This window comes from Mesoplodon bidens (assembly GCF_964165515.1).
Source record: "Mesoplodon bidens genome assembly, chromosome: 4".
Taxonomy (NCBI): domain Eukaryota; kingdom Metazoa; phylum Chordata; class Mammalia; order Artiodactyla; family Ziphiidae; genus Mesoplodon; species Mesoplodon bidens.
Window position 1 is genome coordinate 174135365 of NC_138160.1, and position 18021 is coordinate 174153385.

Sequence of the window (18021 nt, forward strand, 5' to 3'; positions counted from 1 at the left end):
TGTGAGGCACACACTTCATTAACCCTTTATTACAAGGAGCGCTCTTATAGAAGTATATGTGGACTTAACGTGAAAAAAATCAAATGTATCCAAGAATAAAAAACACAGCACATAAAGTAGTATATGCATTCCAGTGTTCGCGCGGAGACAGTGGGCGCCAGGGAAAGGCTCTTCTATAAAGGCCTGGCTCAAGGGGGCCAGGGTGCGAACGGTTCCGGGCGGCGCGGACCGGCCTCAGGCACAGTGTGGGGGCCTCCTGCCTCTTCCCCGCGGCCGGCGGGCGGGGCAGCACCAGTTCCTGGGGCCTCCGGGCCAGCGGCCACCCCAGGCCAGTGGAGTGGGGTGCCAGGCAGAACCCCTGAGACTGGGGTGGCCGCGCCTGGCCCTCCGGGGGCAGCGGCGACGACATCCCGGGTCTCGTGGGCTTCAGGGCCAGCCAAGACGCACCCTCAGAAGCCCTTGGCTTAGTCAGCCTTTTTCAGGAAGATCTGGAAGAGCCGGGCTCAGTGTCAGCTGGGGTCTCGGAGAGCAGCCCTGGTCTAGCTATTTGGTAGAGCTCCCCACTCCTTGCACCCAGCCCTGCCTGCCCTGTATCACCTCACTCAGAATGACCCACACCGGCGAGTCTGTCTGGATGGAGAGGCGCAGTGCTTCCAGGGGGCCAAAGGCTGGGTCCACTTCTCCCTGTGCCACACCCTTGGAGAAAGAGCCTGGGGGAGGGCAGCGATGAGAGGTGGCCCCAAGACTCCTGCCTGTCCCCCCGCCTCCACCTGACTGCCCCTCACTCACCGATCTGGAGGTAGCCATCAGAGCTCCGGGGGTACTGGAGGGTGGCTGAACGGCCCTCCTGCAGGGCCTGCTTGTCTGACTGGGGGTTCTGGGGACCAGATCAAGGGGCTGAAGCCAGCGGCTGTGGAGCGGGCGGGGCCTCAGCGCGCACCCACCTGCTGCTACACTCACGTCAAAGGGCAGCACCTCCACGGATGTGTTGAAGAGCTTGTCCTCTGGGTGCTCGACGTTCCCACTTCGGAAGAAGAACCTGGGGCCAGACAGGCCTGTGAGCTGCTGCAGGCTTTGGGCACTGCCCAGGCACACTGCCCAGCAGAGAAAGGCCAGGCCTGCACCAGGAGCGCAGTAGGTGGGCCCTGAGGTACTGCGTGAGGCTAGGCACCACCCGGGGCAGCCGTTGGACTGTGCGCGGCAACCAGGGCCTTACTTGTAAGGACAATGGTGATGGGCAATGTCACTGAGCTCCTGTGGGCACTGTTGGACCTAGTCTTTACAAAGTGGCTACTGTTCTGAGCCCTGCTTTTCAGATAAGAAAACTTAGTAAGGTTAAGGAATTTGCGGGGGTCACAGAGGGAAATCTGCAGGTCCAGAAATTTGTGGTGAGGCCTCTACTCTGGTAGCCACCCTGCCCCTCCCCCAAGGTGGACCCGTGGGCGCTGGCACTGACCGCTCCAGTCGCAGTGGCTGGAAGAAGCGGAAGCGGATGAAGTCCCCTGCAGCGGGCGTGAAGGCCCAGAAGAAATCCTCGCGCAGGTAGGCCTTCTCCAGGGTGAAGTGCTGGTATGTCTTGAGGCTCGTACTCACTTCCGCTGGCGGGTTCACATGCTCCTTCCGCAGTGCCTGCTTCCCAAAGTCCTTGTCCTACAGTGGAGGAGGGACAATGGTGCTGGGGCGGGCCCTGGACTTGCCGTGCTACCTCCTTGTCCAACCTCAGCCCAGGCTCTGCTACACTCAACTAGGCTTGAGTGTGGCACTGCCCACCTTCAGTTTCTGGATCTTGCCCGCCAGTGAGGAGTGCGTGCCCACGTGCTGGAAGAGGGATGGCTTGAAGCGGATCCGCAGGTTGGCCTTCTGCCGGTCACAGTGCTTCTGTGGAGGGAGGGTGACACACGCTAGGGCTCAGCTCAACTCTACCTCTGAAGACAGAAACTCCTCCAGCTGGCAGCGCAGTCTCCTCCTGTCAGGTGCATGGTCACCGACACCGTCCCTACTGGAGGCTGCTTGCTCCACCGCCCCCTCCCGCCTCTGCGCAGGCTCTGCTCACCGCATCCTTCTCAGGATTGCAGACCTTCACCCACAGAATATGGTCCAGGAGCCAGTCGATGGGCTTGTCCCGGTAGAACATGAGGATGAACTCCACAATGACGCTCAAGTCCAGTGACTTGAACATCTTCCCTGGCGGTGGGATTGGAGGGAGAGGGGTGCTGAGTAGGCAGCTCTGCCCTGCCCTACTTCCTCTTAGGCCCTGTGGGGGACACTGGGAAGGGTCCCACAGCAAAACCTCTGGCTGGCTGCAGGCAGGTGCAGGTAACAAGAGGGCACATGGGATGGTGAGCCCAAACATCCCGATGCAGAGGGCAGGCAGGAACAGGCCAGGTGGGGCCGCAGTGGGCACTCCAGGCAAAGGCTCAGAGCACGACACTGCATGGTACTAGGGCTCGGAACAGGGCGTGGGGCTGAGAGATGATGACAGAGGCAGAAGTGGGCTGGATGGAGATATTTTGGTCAGGTCAGTGGGGCAGGGAGGGGGGGTGGCACACCAATGAAGCCCAGCTGGGAGAACTCCAGGATCATCCAGTCCTCCGAGGGCTGCTGGAGTGCGAAGTTCTTCATGGTGCTCAGGTAGTTGGGCTTGGCTATGATGTCATCCTCCAGCTGCACAGTGATGGGTAGGTAGAAGGCGGCCGGGACTCAGGATGGGCACAGGGGCAGGGCAGGGCTTGCCACCCAGGCCCATCCAGGGTCCAGGGGGAAAAGGGACAGAGCAGGGTCTCAGTGCTCACCTGCACGTAGTAAATGCCTTTGGACTGCGCATACATCATGAGGAAGCAGTAGTCAAGGTTCTGTTTGGTCCTCCACCTGTGGGCCAGGGGCAGGGGCCTCAAGAGCTCAGACCCCCTCCACCTCCAATGTGGCTACCACAGAGGCCACTGAGTGGGTAGGAGACCCCCCCCCCACGCAGGGGTCCTCCAATGGGACAATGGAGGTACTGCAGGGAAGTGCCCAGGACTCATACACCCACAGACTAGGTTCTTAGCACAGGTGGGCAGGTTGCTGGGGGCACAGGGAAGTGGGTAGTGCTAGTACCTGACTCTCTCCTTGGGGTCCCCAAAGGACTCTCGGAGGCGGGAGAAGTCAGGGTAGAAGTGGGGAGAAGGGGAGATGATCTCTAGGAGCCCAGAATGGATCTCTGTAGGGAACCTGGGGGACAAGAAGGCCCAGTGAGTGTGCACCCTCCAGGGACTGGAGCAGGGACAGCGCTGAGCTAGCTAGACCCTGTCCTTTTCTTAAGGCCCACGAGGCAGACATCCCCCGACACCACACCCATCCTACTGAGGCACTGAGGCTCCAGAGGGGTTGGGTCACCTCTACATGCCCACCCCCTTTCAGCCAAGAGGAGAAGCACCCTTTCCCACAGAGGGATGGCACATCTTGCTGGGGGGGTGGTGCACAGCCGGCACCTGTCTGCCCAACACCCCGCGAAGGGTTCTCCCTCCACCAGCCTTGTCGGGCTGTCAGTACTCACAAGGCCTTGATATTCTCCGTCACCAGCGAGGTATAGTGTGGGTCAGTCTGTGGGGAGACCAAGTGCCCTCCATGAGCCAGGCTGCCAGCCCAAATGGCCTGGAAGAAAGGGCTGAGGGAAGGACACAGCCTTCTCTCCCACATGGAAGGAGTGAGCCCACCATCCTGAAGGCTAAGTAAGGCTGGGCCTGGGGGCCACAGGTGCCTCAGAAAAAGCCCTTTTAGATACCTCGGTCCAAGGGGTGGGACAGACTATAACTGGCATCTCCACGAGGGGGCGCTAAAATGTCTTTCCTTTTAACTTTATCTTGTTAAGTTTGTGAGTGAAACTGACGATTGAACTTCTGAGAGTTTTTTCCTCCAAAATGTTGCTGTTTTCATTCTCCTTGTTATTTTGTGCCGTGTGTCTTCCTCTGAATGTCCCCTCGACCCGTGCCCTAGCCCACTTGCCTCAGCGATCAGCACCACGATGACCGAGTCCTCCTTCTCCTGTGGGCTGAGCTCTGAGATGAGCGAGTGCAGCGTGTCAGTCAGGTACGAGTGCACCTCGCGCCGCACGCTGGGGATGCCCATCACCACTGACACTGCAGGGACGCGGAGGGTTGGTACTGGGCACTGCGTGGGGGTCGTCCCACCACCCGCCACTCGCCCCTCCCGGGCCCCGCCCCTACCTCCGGTGCGGCCCTGGCCCACGCGCACGGCGGGCTGCAGGCTGCTTTCCTTGGCTAGCAGGTGTGGCAGGTGGTGGAAGACAGTGGGTAGGTGCAGCACGTGCTTGTGCGAGACGTTCCACGGCTTCAGGCGTGGATCCTCTGGGTGGGTCGGGAAGGGACAGGTCAGACAACGCGGTCCGCCATCAGCCTCGCATCCCCTGCCACTGACCGCTCCTGCGCTCACCGGTTAGGCGGCCCCAGGTGCGATTGCTGTCTCCATCTCGCAGCGCTTGTCTCTCCGACACGGCCCTCTTGATCTCGTCCAGCACCAGGTTGAGCTCCTTGGAGCGCTTGAGGCTCTCCTGCTCAGCTGCATGCAACCGGTCACGCAGCGCCAGAAACTCCCGCTGGTACACGTCCACCACATCGCCTGTGGGTGGTGCACAGGCTGTCACCAGGGGGCAGCCTAGAGCTGAGGTACTGCTGCTTGAGTGTTAGCCTACACATCTGTTCATATGTCTGCCAAATGTGAGCCACATGGGGTTACATAAGGGTCACTCTGAAGTCACAGTGACACTCACACCTGGGGAAGAAAAGCCTCCACTGGGGGAGTTAGCCCTCTCCAGTGCTCTCCCTTTATTTTCTGCATTGAGGAGACATCTGAAGTGGAAGGGCTGCAGGACCACTTCCAGCCCCAGGAGAGACAAACCTAAGCTGAGGCTGAAAAGGCTCAGACTGAATCCTCTCCATCCCCTCCCCTCTCCTCCCAAAGCCCCCTCTTGCTTCTCCTTGCAGCATCTCCTCCTTCCAGGAAGTAGGGCACCCAAGGTCCCAGCCAGGGCACAAGGACCCAGACCTTCCTCAAGGAGCTCTTAGCACTGAGGCCAACCTTCCCCTGTTCCTTCTTTCAGCCTCTGCACTTTGCTTCCCATCCCCGTTCACAGAGATCACAGGCAGCCCCATCCCCAAGGCCCCATGGGGACAGAAAACCTCCCTGGACTCTCCCCCGTATCTTGCAAGTAGTACTGAGCCCCAGGCACCCATTTGTCACTGTTCTCATGGTTGTCATTCTACACTTAGGTACCAGCTCTGGATTTGCAATCTCACACAGTCCGGCAGGGGTGGGTGGGTGGCGACTGTTGCAGTTACAGCCCCCAATGCTCAGAGGAGCAAATGAAGTTGAGAAACTAGTCAGGGGTCCCTCAGCAAGTCAGCAGCAGAAAGGGGACAAGAGCTCTAAGTGCCCTGAGGCCTGCTTCTCTGGAGATCTGTCCTAGGCCTAGACCATGCCACCCCAGGGGGGCCTGTGTTAGAACCTCCAACTGGGCCCCATGTGCAGGCACTAGGGGTGCACATGGGCCAGAAGCAGCACAGAGGTAGGGCTGCCTGACAGTGGAGAGGGATCTCCAGGGTGCCAAGTACCTGGCTCCACTGGTCTGGCAGGGCTCAGTGAGCAGGAATGAGATCAACAACATCAACAACATCGTTATCTGCTTCTGAAGCAGCCAGGTCCTGCCAGGCTGTGCCCTCTCAAGGCCTTTTCTAATCCGGCTTTTGCCCTCTTTATTTGCCATCACACACACCTCCTTTTCCTTTTCTGATGTCTATGCTTTCACACACGCTGTCTCTTCTGACTGGAATCCCCTTTTCTCTTCTGGGCCTGATGAAAACCCATGTAGCCTTCAAGGCCTAGTTGCCTTCCAGGTCTCCCCTCTCACCCTCAGGCAGCTCTTATGTTCCAAGATCCCTTGCAGGGGGTGGTCACAGCCCCTAGAATGCCCTGGGATGGTGTCACCTCCCCACAATCGGGTATACCAAAGGTCATGACCAAGGCAAAGTTCGGGCATCTCAGGACACCCCCTTTCTGCAGCTGGGGCAGAGGCTGAAGTGCTAAGTCCTGGGGAAGAGGGAGGGGTAGCCCCTACGCAGGACGGAGAGGCTGTGGGGGGAGGGGCGGGGGAGCCAAGCAGATCCTTGATGAGGCGCTCCAGAGTCAGCAGCTTGCCCCATCTCCCTTCCCACACCCTGCCCAAGGGGCCAAAGGCCAGGCCACTTCAAGCTTCTGTGCTCAGGGACAGCCCTGCTGGGGGAGGGAGTCAGGAGTCAGGTTACCAGATCTTTGAGGCTCTGCTCTGGGTTCTGAGGCCAGGTTACCCTGGAAACCTGACCCCTTGAACAGGGAGCTGGCCACCCCCAGCACTCACCTGCGCAGCTGCCAGTAGGGAGGGGGGACTGGAGGTGCTGAGGCCCAGCAGGAGGGAGTTCAGAGCTGCCTACACAGGCAGGTGACCTCCCTCCTGCCTGGGTCCCTACCCACCCACCTATTGTCCCTGATGCCCTCCTCAATGCCACCCCAGTGCTGTGGAGCTGCTGAGTCTTGCGGGGGCAGCCCTTGTGCTACTGGCTACACCCAAGGCAGCTCCCTGCAGTGGGGCCCTCTGTGAAGTGGAGGGAGGGTAAGGAGACCTCATCCCCCTCTGACTGCTGTTGCTGCCCGTCCCCCCCCACCCCCCTGCAAACCCGTGGCCTTCTCTGATCTTTAAGTGGGCTGAGCTCCGTCCAACCTTAGCCTGCCCCAGGGGGACAGGCCAGTGGCAGCGGTGGGCCCTGCTGACCTGAATCGTCCTGACCACCAAGGCCTGGGCACAGCCTGCCCCGTACCCTGGCCTCCCTTCCTAGGAGCCTTCTGCTGCCCGAGTCCTGGGGGCAGCTGTGGTCACACTACTGGAGGCTTTCCCACCCCTTCCTCCGCCAGAAGGCAGAGTAATCAGGATACCAGCAGCCCATGGACCACAGTCTTCCCTTTGGTTCCCTCTTTGTTAAAGAAACAGATTCGAGAGCCAGGCTGGGGCACAGACATTGTGCTCTGTACTTAGGGAAGGAGAAACAGGCCCAGAGGGGCACAGGCAGGTTCCAGGCCCAGCAAAGGTCTGCTGTTAACCTGCGGCGAGGGGACTTCCCTTGCGGTCCAGTGGCTACGAGTCTGAGCTCCCACTGGAGGGGGCCCAGGTTCAATCCCTGGTCAGGGAACTAGATCCCATATGCCGCAGCTAAGACTTCGCATGTCTCAACTAAAAGATCCTGCATGTGGCAAGGAAGATCACACATGCGGCAACGAAGATCCCACGTGCGGCAACTAAGACCTGGAGCAGCCAAATAAATAAATAAATGTTTTTTTAAAAAAGTCCTGCAGTAGGGCAGGGGCATGGAGAGGGTGCAGGTGTTCACCTCCCCTCCAGGACTTGCACCCACCCACCCAGTGGTCAAGACAGGCATCCATCATTGCTGAAATCCAAGACAGGGGACAGCCTAGACACTGGGGAGGGCTGTGTGGCTGAGGCCACCCCCCTGGAGGGTCTGCTGTCTTCCCTGGCGACCTTCAGCAGGTGCTTGGCTGAGGGCTACCGTTCGAGCATTAGTGGAGCTGCTGCACAAATCTGGTCAAGGCTGGATATGAAAGTGGGCCTGAAACCCCGTATCTAGGGTCCGTCTTGCCAAGGCCTGTGTGTCCTTCCTGGCCCTTGGCTTCCAGGATGCCACCTGTTCCTGCTTTCCCTTCCTCTCTGGCTTCCTGCCCACCTCTTCCCTTCCCTACAGATATGGCTTCCTCTGCCTTTCCTCTAAGCATCGGTGCCTGGGCCAGCCCTCTCCTGAGCCTCCTACTCACTGCAAGCTGGAAGCCAAGGTCCAGTCTGGCCTCAGACTTAGTCTGGTTTCCCCATGGGCTTAATACAGTTGTCTGAATGTAAGAATGAGAAAGGTTCATATAAAAGCCCAGACTCAGTCTTCTCTTCAAGCTTCCAAAGACCAGACCCTACTGGGACTCCCAGAACAGTAACAGCCCTCGACGGGGAAGGCACAGGTGACCATCTTGTTACATGTCACACAGACTTCTGGACTGCCACACCCAAGGGACAAGGACCCCTGCATCTGAGCCCCGCATTTCTTTGCGTAGGGGTGTTCTCCTGCTCCCCAGGCCCTCCTCGATGCCCCGCTTAGGGAGAGTAGGCCCTAAATGGAGCCATGGGTATCCCCCTCACTCCTGGACACTGTGGCCAGCCAGACTCACAGAGAAGGTGTCCTGGTGGGAGGCTGGTGCTGCAGTTCCTGACACCTGGCTGATGGCCAGTGGCTGCCATAGGAGGCACACAGGAACTGCGGCCTAGCCCAGGACAGGGTGCAAGGGGTCATCGCTCCACTCACAGCTGAACAAATGTGCCCCAGCCCGTCGGATATGGCCCCACCTTGGCCTCCATGCCAGGCTGCTTACATGGCCACTCTCTCAAGGGTCCAAAATGCCCTTCCCCAGGTGACACACCCCACCTACGGAGAACTCTGCCCCAGCCATGCCCTCCATGTACCAAGTCCTAGGGGGTCTCCCCTCGGGCCCTCTGGAGCCCCTAGGGCAGCCCAGGCCTTCATCCAAACAGGGCTGGGCTGAGCTGGGCGGGCAGGAGCCAGGAGCCAGGAGCCAGGAGGGGACACTGGGACTTGGAGGGTCAGAAAGCCTCCAGCTTCTCCCGCAGCCTCTGTTGGGGAACGGGGAAGCAGGAGGTGGGAGGGAGGAGGAGGGTCAGCTGGCCTCAGCCTGATCCCGCTTAGGCCTCCTGCAGGAAAGCCAGACGGCAGGAAGGAAGCAGCTTTTCCCGGTGCCTCCTGTGCTAACGGCTGGGTGGACAAGGGCCTGAGAGCGCCTCCTCAGCCTTCAACCCTCAGCCAAGGCCCCACTCGGCCCCAGGCATCCCAACCAACTCCAGCCGGTGCTGGGGCCTGCCCCCCAGTCCTAAGTGTGCTGGCCACATGCAGAGGGCCATGACGGTGGACTGGCCAGCTTAACCGAACTTCAGGTGAGACCACACAAAATAAGTTAACCGGTAGCCAGGGCGGGGTGGGGTGCTCATGAGGCTCTCCATGCATCCCCCCAGGCCAGTAGCCACAGGAAGGCTTCCGCAGCACCCACATCCCTGTGGAGGAGTCCTGGGGCCAGATGTCCTGGAGGAGGGCTGTGGAGGCCCCAGGGAGCCGCCCCCACAGTGCGCGGGGGTGGAGAGGTGGTGTGAAGTGATGGGACTGCCTGGATGTCCGGCTGCCTCCTCACTCGTGTCTCAGGATCGGTGTACCCGGGTGCCTGGAGCGGTACCTTGGGGACCCTCCGGCACAGCCACCTCTGTGACCTTGTGTCTCTGTCCCTCTCTGAGAACTCTGAGGTCTCCAGCTCACCAGAGGGAGCGACCCGCCCCAACACGGGCAGAACTGTACTCACGGAGGCCGGTCCTGAGCGCGCACGGGGCACCCGACTCCCGCTCACCGGCGCGGCCCAGCCCAGGCCAGAGGAGAATTTCGTTATTCCAGCAGCAAACAAGTGGGAGCAAGGATGGGAGGGGCGTCCTCTCGCACCGCCCGGGCGGGGAAGGGGCGCCCGCGTCGGCTTCCGGCCGCCTTCCACAGCAGCTGTCCGGACCCCGCTCCGGCCGCCGGCGCCCAGGTGTGGGAGGGGGCGCGGGGCGGAGGACGGCGGGGGAGGGGCTCACCTTTCTGGCCGCTGAGCGCCGCGTACCAGGAGAGCGAGAGGAAGGCGCACAGGCAGAAGAGCAGCAGCGTCAGGAAGGCGCCATTGCGGAGCCTCATCTCCTCAGGTGCGCGGTGGGCGCCGGCGGGGCCGAGGCCGCATGGCCCGGGGGGGCCGGGGCCGGGGCGCGGGAACCTGGAGGCTGCAGGGGCCCCGGCCCCGGGGCGGGGAGGGGCTGGGAGCCCGGGGCCGGGCAGGGATGCGGGCGGGCCTGCCGGGCTGGGGACTGGGCCGGGCACCGCGCTAACGGCTCCTCTGGGGCGCGGGGAGTGGACCGCCTAGGCTCGGCGCTTGGGCCGGGCCAGGCTGGGCTAGGCTGGGCGGCGAGAGCCGCGGCCCGGCCTGGATCCCGGGCCGCCGCGGAGTCGGCTGCGAAGGGCGGGGCGGCCGGGATTTAAAGGGGCCGCATCATCCGCTGCCGCCACCAGCACCACGAGGGGGCGGGGTGGGGGACCAACGCCCGGGATCCCGCCCTCCTGGCTCCGGACAGCGGCCCCCGCGTGGGCTCATGCGTCCCGGACTTCACGGCCCTGGGCACCGGCCTCAGGTAGGTCAAAGCTGGGGGCTTCGCGAGTTCGCGTCTTCTGTGGTGGAGGCCGTGTGACGGGGTGCCCCAACCCCTTCTCAGTAACATTTTCGTTGTGAACTCTCGAAACCCAGATCTGGTCCTCAATCGCATTAACTTGAGGCCCCTCAGGTCCCTCCCCCAGGTCTGAGAAGTCTAGGTAAATAAAGGTGAGACGGGCTGGGACCTGGGACCGGGAACCCTTTGCTGCAGTGCTGGCTCCTGGACAAACATCTCCTCCAGCAACAAAATACAAAGAAACTACGAGGGACTAAAAAGTACTGTGTGCATGGGCAGTTGGGGCAAATTATGACCAGCAAGATAGAAAAAGACCAAAAACCTGACTGCCACTTCTGAAGAGCCGGGAGCAAAAACAGGGTACCGCACATGCCCCCTGTGCACCACCAAAGGGGTGGGCAGACCACCTAAGCCACCCCTCCTGCCCAACCCCCGGACACACCCCTAACCTCACCCCATGTAAGGAACCAGCGAGCCCCACCCGGGAGCGAGCAAGGGAACCTGTTACTTGTTTTCGCTGCCCCCCTGCTGCAGCAGGGGCCCCAGTAAAGCCTTGCCCAAATTTCTTGTCTGGCCTCTTCCATTGATTAAGGAAGGCCAAGAACCCTGACCAGTAACAGATTTCTGGCACCCAACATGGGACCTCTCCGTCTTCCCGGGAGAGGATCTGGGCACCTCTGGGACCACTGAAAGCAGCTTCCCCGTGGGTCACAAGAGATCGCCTGAACCTCACCTCGTCACCGCATTTGGTAAGTCTGCCTTTCGGGCCCCTGGGGGCCTCAGTACCCTCATTCGTGCAACGCGTTCCCCCTCCCGTTTGCCCCTTTCCCTCTGCTGAAATCTCTCTCCTTCTTTCTCTGTCCTTTCCCACTCCTCTGTCTTATCCTTTGGAGAGAGTGGACATTGGGCAGCTACAGTATCACTCCTCTCAGCACGTGAGACCACGCTCCCTCTGGCCGGCAATGGGTGACAAGCAGAGGTGGGAGAGGCTCGCCTCACACCGTGCAGACCTTGGTCCAGTGGGCTCTCCCTGATGGGAGATTTATGACAGTGATAGAATTCAAACCTCATATGTTGTGGCTGGAAGTTCTATTGTCCCGGTATTCTCACCTTTATTTTCCTGCTGTCTTTCTTTTTTTAGTCTTTCTCGCCTCCCTTCACCTCTCCCTTGATCCTTACACCTGCACTCCCATCCCCTTTATCCTGAAAAGTTCTTGTTTGTGTCAAGTTTTTGTCGGTGGTACATGTCGAGTAAAAGGATCTTTGTCTTACGTAGTTTTGTCTGTCCAACCGCTCCTGCAAGTCTCTGCTGAAACTGTGGGCCCTGTGGAGCACTTAAGCGTTGAAATACAAACACAGCTCACATTGCCTGAGACTCCAGCCTTGGGTTACTTGGTGGGATTTTAAAAAGAATAAAAAAGAGAGGAGCTTGCATTTCTCTCCTCTGCCTTTGCAATGTAACTATTCTGCCTGGGCTCTCAGGAACTATCTGATCCATCTGTAGTCCCCCGGACTGAGGAAAAAAAAGAGACCTTTTTAAATTCAAGTGGGAAAACTATGAGATCTCTGGTTCTGTTTCTCTTTATGTAAACATTAACTTGTAAATGAGCTGTATTTAATTGGCTTAAAGGAAACTGAGCACGTATGTACATTCTCAGAAATATAAAACTCGCCAGAATACATTCCACATTCATGTGATCTGGGAAATATTCAATATTAAATTAATATCTGGTATTAGAGCTAGTTTAAGGTTGTGGGCTTAATTAATACAGACCTGTCTTTAGAGTCATCAACATTAAGAATAATATAATATTTTCATTGTTCCTAGGGTTACTGGAAGCCAATAAATGCATATTGTTTCTGTTATAAAATCTGTCAACAGGGAAAATAACCTGATATGATTACATTTTTTAGTAAATGTTACTGAGGTAACAGCTTTTTGGTAAACTCTATAGGAATAATTATGTTTTGGAAATATCCATCTAAAATAGTCTCTCCACACTTTGGTAACTTGAAGCAATATTAAGTTAAATGATAGGAATTCATTGAGTATCCAGGCCATTTCAAATAAGGTGAAATATTGGCACATTAATTGCTAAACAGATCTAAACTTACGACTTTACAACTTTTGTCTTCTTATGAGGGGGAAACGAAAGATGTTTGGCTTTATTAAACACATGTCTTGTACCACATACCACACTGAGCAAAAAAATAGTGCTTTGGGAAGTTGCATGTTTCTAGAGGTTATGGGATATTCCAACCAGGGAGTGCTAACGTAAAGACAGTTCGTAGTTGCTTAAGGAAAGTAGGATGTGTGTTTTCAGTAAAAGAAGGTATGAGGAGTGGAAATATATTTTGTTAAAAGGGTGATTTTGTCGTAGAGCTGGTTGTTTCTGAATGGGAAAAGAATAAGGGACAAAATAATATGACTACAGGAAGTTGCAAAAGGTTTGTGGAAAAGGAACATTGGGAAAAGAGTTTTGTGTATGGTCAAGATTTTCTAAGGTTGGATTAAATTTGACTAGGTAAATGGATTTTATTAAGAGTAGGCTGATACAGGACTGGATTTAGTTTCTCTCTCTCATAAGAGAACGGTTTTCCTGGAATGCTACTTTTGATCAAAGATTGTGTGAGTTTCATTGCTTTTAAGTGGTCTGTACTTACTTAAAAAAAATACATTTATTTATATATTTATTTATGGCTGCGTTGGATCTTCATTGCTGCACACGGGTTATCTCTAGTTGTGGTGAGTAGGGGGCTACTCTTGGTTGCTGTGTGCAGGCTTCTCATTGCGGTGGCTTCTCTTGTTGCGGAGCACGGGCTCTAGGTGCCTGGGCTCAGTAGTTGTGGCACACAGGCTTAGTTGCTCCACAGCATGTGGGATCTTCCCAGACCAGGGCTCGAACCCATGTCCCCTGCATTGGCAGGAGGATTCTCAACCACTGCGCCACCAATGGTGAAAGAAGTCCCTGTATTTACTTTTGAAATCCTTTTTTCACCTTAGCTCAGGGAATAAGTATTGTTTCACAACGACCTATGATCCCATCTGACCACGTGTTTTAAAGCTTTTTGCGGGAATTCCTTGATTGTCCAGTGGTTAGGGCTCCATGCTACCACTGGAGGGGGCACGGGTTCAATCCCTGGTTGGGGAAGTAAGATCCCACAAGCTGTGCAGCATAGCCAAAAAAAACTTTTTGAAAATTTTGACAGACTTCCCAAATATCAAATTCTAATTAAAGTTCTTTTGACCTCCAGCTAACTTTGGGGTGCTTCAAAGGGCCCTGGGAGCATCCCAAAGACAGATCCTAAACTAACTGGGTTCATTTGGTATGTTAAATTACACGGGAAACACTGTCTAGACTTACTGTTGCCTGTGTCAGATGGAATCATCAGGCTCTTCCCAATTTTATCATAGCTGCCAAGCAGATAGGGGAGAGGGTTTTGGGTTCTTCTGCTGTCTGGTCTCTCACCTTACTCTATGTCCAAAAATCCCCTATGGGAATACTCCCACCTCTAGACCCTGAGGTCCTGACCCCTGTGGCTTTTTCCACTGCGCCCAACTTCAATTCCTCCAGGAGTTCCTTTTTTGCACCTCTAGGACCCCCTTCACTTCAGGCCTTGGCAGCCCATACACTGCTACAGACAGCCCTTTGGACTGGCTGCTGCCGAGAAGCCCTCACTATAAACTTTGTAGACGCTCAATCTTGAGGAATGCACCCTCGCATAAGGAAACTTATTATAAGGCATAAGCTTTATATATAACAGATCCCCTCAAGGAGAGTCCTGGCAGCGCACTGATACAAATGTCCTGCCCACCGCCCCCTACCCCTTGTGCAAGGGACTGGGTTGACCAGAAACATCGGGTTAGGCAATGGGAGAGTAGAGGGTGCTCAAAATCCCATTAGGTAAGAAGGGAATTTGGAGGACACTCTGACCCCCTTCCGACAGACGCCTCCTGGTAAGTGTCTCTGGGATGCTGGACTTCATTTCTAGGAATGCTTTCTCAGTTGCAGGTTACTCATCATGGGTGGATCCTCTAAGCCAGGAGCCCTGTTGGGAATATAATTCCCCAGAGGGAACAGAAGCCAGGAACCACATCATCCAATGTGTATTAGAAGGGATGAGAAAGTGTATCAAAAAGCCCGTTAACTATGAAAAGGTTAAAGGAGTGACCCAAAAAGAAAAAGAAAATCCAGTCCTCTTTCGGGGATAGCTTGTGAAGGTTTTTAGAAAATTTACTAACATTGATCCCTCCACTCCTGTGTGTCAATCCCTGCTGGGACAACATTTTATCAGCCAGTCTGCCACTGATATTATGCCCGCAAACCCCTATGCCCCAACTCCTAGAGCTGGCCTTTGGGGTATTTAATAATCGAGATCAAGCTGAGGAGGAAGAGAGAACCAATGTGAAAACAGGCAGGCTAGTGCTCATGCTACACTGATGGCCGTTGCTGTCAGCCATGCCTTGCAACCTCAGGACAACCCAAGGGAGCCAAGGAAGTCTAACCATTCGTCAGGAGGTAAAACTAGCAAGGGGGAATGCTTCAAATGCAAGTCAACTGGCCACTGGGCCCACAGATACCAGAAAGAGTCCCCTGGCCATGCCCAGTCTGCAAACGAACAGGTCATAGGAAGTGGGACCTTCCCTTTTCCCAAAGGGGTGGGGGACTCCCGCTCCTGAGGTGGCCATGCTACGTGACTGAGGCAGCCCGGGGATTCTGGCGCTTCCCCCCACGTGAGATGTCCATCTCCATCAAGGAGCCCTGGGTGGTCTTTGATGTGGCAGGTAAGAAAATCCATTTTTTAATTGATAGAGGAGCCACTTACTCTCTCCTGATCTCTCACGCTGGGGCTCTCTTCTCTGAAAGCTGTACAGTGATCGGTGTCGATGGAAAGCCTTATACCCATTACTTCACTGGGCCTCTCACTTGCCAATCTGAATAGTGTTTGATCTCACATGGCTTTTTAGTTGTGCCCGAGTGTCCTACCCCACTACTGGGGAGAGACCTTCTGGGCTCCCTTGGAGCCATGTTATACTTAGGAGACCCCGAGCAGCCCCTTTTCTTGACTCTGGCTAAGACAAATCAGCTGGAAGAACAACGGCTTATTCCCAGCCATATTCTACACACAGTAAACCCTGCAGTTTGGGACAAAGGAATCCCTGGGAAGGCTATAAATGCCAAACCTGTAAAAATTAGCCTTAAGCCAGAAGTCGCTTATCCTAACAAGAGACATTACCCCATAAAGTTGGAAGCAAAAAAGGGTTTGCAACCCCTCATAGATAAATTCTTAAACCATGGCCTCTTAGTGCCCTGTTAGTCTCCATGCAATGCCCCTATTCTGCCAGTTGTTAAGTTAATTGAGGAATAATGAATGGTTCAGGGCCTTAGAGCAATAAATGATGCAGTGGTCCCTATACATCCCCTGTGGCCAATCCTTATATTAATCCAGGTTCTGGGGGATGCAAAATGGTTTACTGTGCCTGACCTCAAGGATGTCTTTTTTTTCATCCCAGTTCATTCCTCATCACAGTATCTGTTTGCCTTCAAGTGGACTAACCCCCACTTGGGCCAAATGCAACAATATACTTGGACAGTGTTGCCTCGGGGTTTCGGGACAGCCCACACTTGTTCTCCCAGGCCCTAAGAGAAGAACGAAGGGAGCTGTTCTAAAGGACTAAAGGAGCTGTTCTACAGTATGTGGATCATATATTAATACGTAGCCCTACCATGGAGGCCTCAGGCCGGAATACCATTGAAGTCCTTAATTTCCTTGGGGCCCAGGGCTGCAGGGTCTCCCACAAAAAGGCACGAATCTCAAAGCAACAATTTAAATATCTGGGATATATTATAAACCCTGGAAGTAGACAGTTATCTCCAGATAGAAGACAAACTATATTAAGCCAAAGTGGCCCAAAGACAAAGAAACATCTTCGTACACTCTTAGGCATGGCAGGATTTTGCAGAATTTGGATTCCAGGATTCGGGATAATGGCTAAGCCTCTATGTGAAGCCACTGAAGGCCCAGATACAGAACCATTACTTTGGACTGGGGAACAAGAAAAGTCTTTTAATAATACCAAACAGGGCCTCACCAGAGCTCTTGCTCTGGGTCTCCATTATTTATTTATTTAACTTTTCATGTTATATTGGAGTCTAGTTGATTAACAACGTTGTGTTAGTCTCAGGTGTACAGCAAAGGGATTCAGTTATACATATACATGTATCTATCCTTTTCAAGTTCTTTCCCATTTAGGTTGTTACATAATATTGAGCAGAGTTCCCTGTGCTGTACAGTAAGTCCTTGTTGGTTATCCATTTTAAATACAGCAGTGTGTACATGTCAATCCCAGACTTCCTAACTATCCCTTCCTGCCACCCTCCCCCCCAACCATAAGTTTGTTCTGTAAGTCTGTGAGTCTGTTTCTGTTTTATAAATAAGTTCATTTGTATCATTTTTTTAAGATTCTGCATATAAGCAATATCATATGATATATATATTTTATTTATTTTATTTTTATTTTTGGCTGCATTGGGTCTTTGTTGCTGTGCACGGGCCCTCCCTGGCCGCAGCAAGCGGGGGCTACTCTTCGTTGCGGTGCGGTGGCTTCTCTTGCTGCGGAGCACGGGCTCTAGGCGCACGGGCCTCAGTAGCCATGGCACGCGGGCTCAGCAGCTGTGGCCCGTGAGCTCTAGAGCGCAGGCTCAGCAGCTGTGCCACACAGGCCCAGTTGCTCTGCGGCACGTGGGATCCTCCCGGGCCAGGGCTCAAACCCGTGTCCCCTGCATTGGCAGGCGGACTCCCAACCACTGCGCCACCAGGGAAGCCCTCATATGATATTTCACTTTGTCTGTCTGACTTCACCCAGTAGACAGTCTCTAGGTCCATCCATGTTGCTGCAAATGACATTATTTCATTCTTTTTAATGACTGAGTAATATTCCATTGTATATATATACCACATCTTCTTTATCCATTCCTCTGTCAATGGACAGTAGGTTGCTTCTGTGTCTTGGCTATTGTAAACAGTGCTGCAATGAACATTGGGGAGCATGTATCCTTTCAGACCATGTTTTTCTCCAGATATATGCCCAGGAGTGGGATTGCAGGATCATATGGCAGCTCTATTTTTAGTTTTTTAGGGAACCTCCATACAGTTCTCCATAGTGGCTGTACCAATTTACATTCCCACCAACAGTGTAGGAGGGTTCCCTTCTCTCCACACCCTCTCCAGCATTTATTGTTTGTGGATTTTTTTTTTTTTTTTTTTTTTTTTGCGGTATGCGGGCCTCTCACTGTCGTGGCCTCTCCCGCTGCGGAGCACAGGCTCCAGAAGCGCAGGCTCAGCGGCCACGGCTCATGGGCCCAGCCGCTCCGCAGCATGTGGGATCTTCCCAGACCGGGGCACGAACCCGTGTCCCCTGCATCGGCAGGCAGACTCTCAACCACTGCGCCACCAGGGAAGCCCGTTTGTGGATTTTTTGATGATGGTGATTCTGACTAGTGTGAGGTGATACCTCAATGTAGGTTTTTTTTTTTTTTTTTTTTGCGGTACGTGGGCCCCTCACTGCTGTGGCCTCTCCCATTGCGGAGCACAGGCTCCGGACGTGCAGGCTCAGCGGCCATGGCTCATGGGCCCAGCTGCTCCGTGGCATGTGGGATCCTCTTGGACCGGGGCACGAA

General features: G+C 55.0%; 1 protein-coding gene and 1 long non-coding RNA gene across 3 annotated transcripts in view; one reads left to right on the forward strand and one right to left on the reverse strand.

The window, feature by feature from the left end:
• On the reverse strand, positions 1 to 10144 carry MGAT4B (alpha-1,3-mannosyl-glycoprotein 4-beta-N-acetylglucosaminyltransferase B). Of its 2 annotated transcripts, none has more exons than XM_081232849.1 (15): positions 9719 to 10144; positions 4432 to 4617; positions 4206 to 4346; positions 3985 to 4037; positions 3536 to 3582; positions 3097 to 3210; positions 2793 to 2868; positions 2550 to 2664; positions 2054 to 2184; positions 1771 to 1878; positions 1457 to 1650; positions 961 to 1039; positions 790 to 877; positions 598 to 710; positions 1 to 488 (listed from the first exon to the last, which is right to left on the reverse strand). In XM_081232849.1, the coding sequence occupies exons 1-15, from the start codon at positions 9813 to 9815 to the stop codon at positions 465 to 467; spliced, it is 1566 nt and encodes a 521-aa protein (XP_081088975.1). In that variant the 5' UTR covers positions 9816 to 10144; the 3' UTR covers positions 1 to 464. The 2 variants fall into 2 exon arrangements, with proteins under 2 accessions (XP_081088975.1, XP_081088974.1); XM_081232848.1 differs by having other exon boundaries at positions 3985 to 4118; positions 9719 to 10143.
• Positions 9735 to 18021, forward strand: part of LOC308616545 — a 20233-nt gene continuing 11946 nt past the window's right edge. Inside the window, exons 1-2 of the long non-coding RNA XR_014015724.1 lie at positions 9735 to 9823; positions 11002 to 11088. This is a non-coding gene — a long non-coding RNA (uncharacterized lncRNA). The remainder of the gene's footprint in view (positions 9824 to 11001; positions 11089 to 18021) is intronic.

Coding starts and splice junctions, on each gene's coding strand:
- MGAT4B (XM_081232848.1), bottom strand. CDS start 9,815: ATGAGGCTCCGCAATGGCGCCTTCCTGACGCTGCTGCTCTTCTGCCTG. Junction 3,211..3,535: donor ACGGAGAATATCAAGGCCTT/GTGAGTACTGAC, acceptor CTTGTCCCCCAG/GTTCCCTACAGAGATCCATT. Junction 1,040..1,456: donor CAGCCACTGCGACTGGAGCG/GTCAGTGCCAGC, acceptor GTCTGGCCCCAG/GTTCTTCTTCCGAAGTGGGA.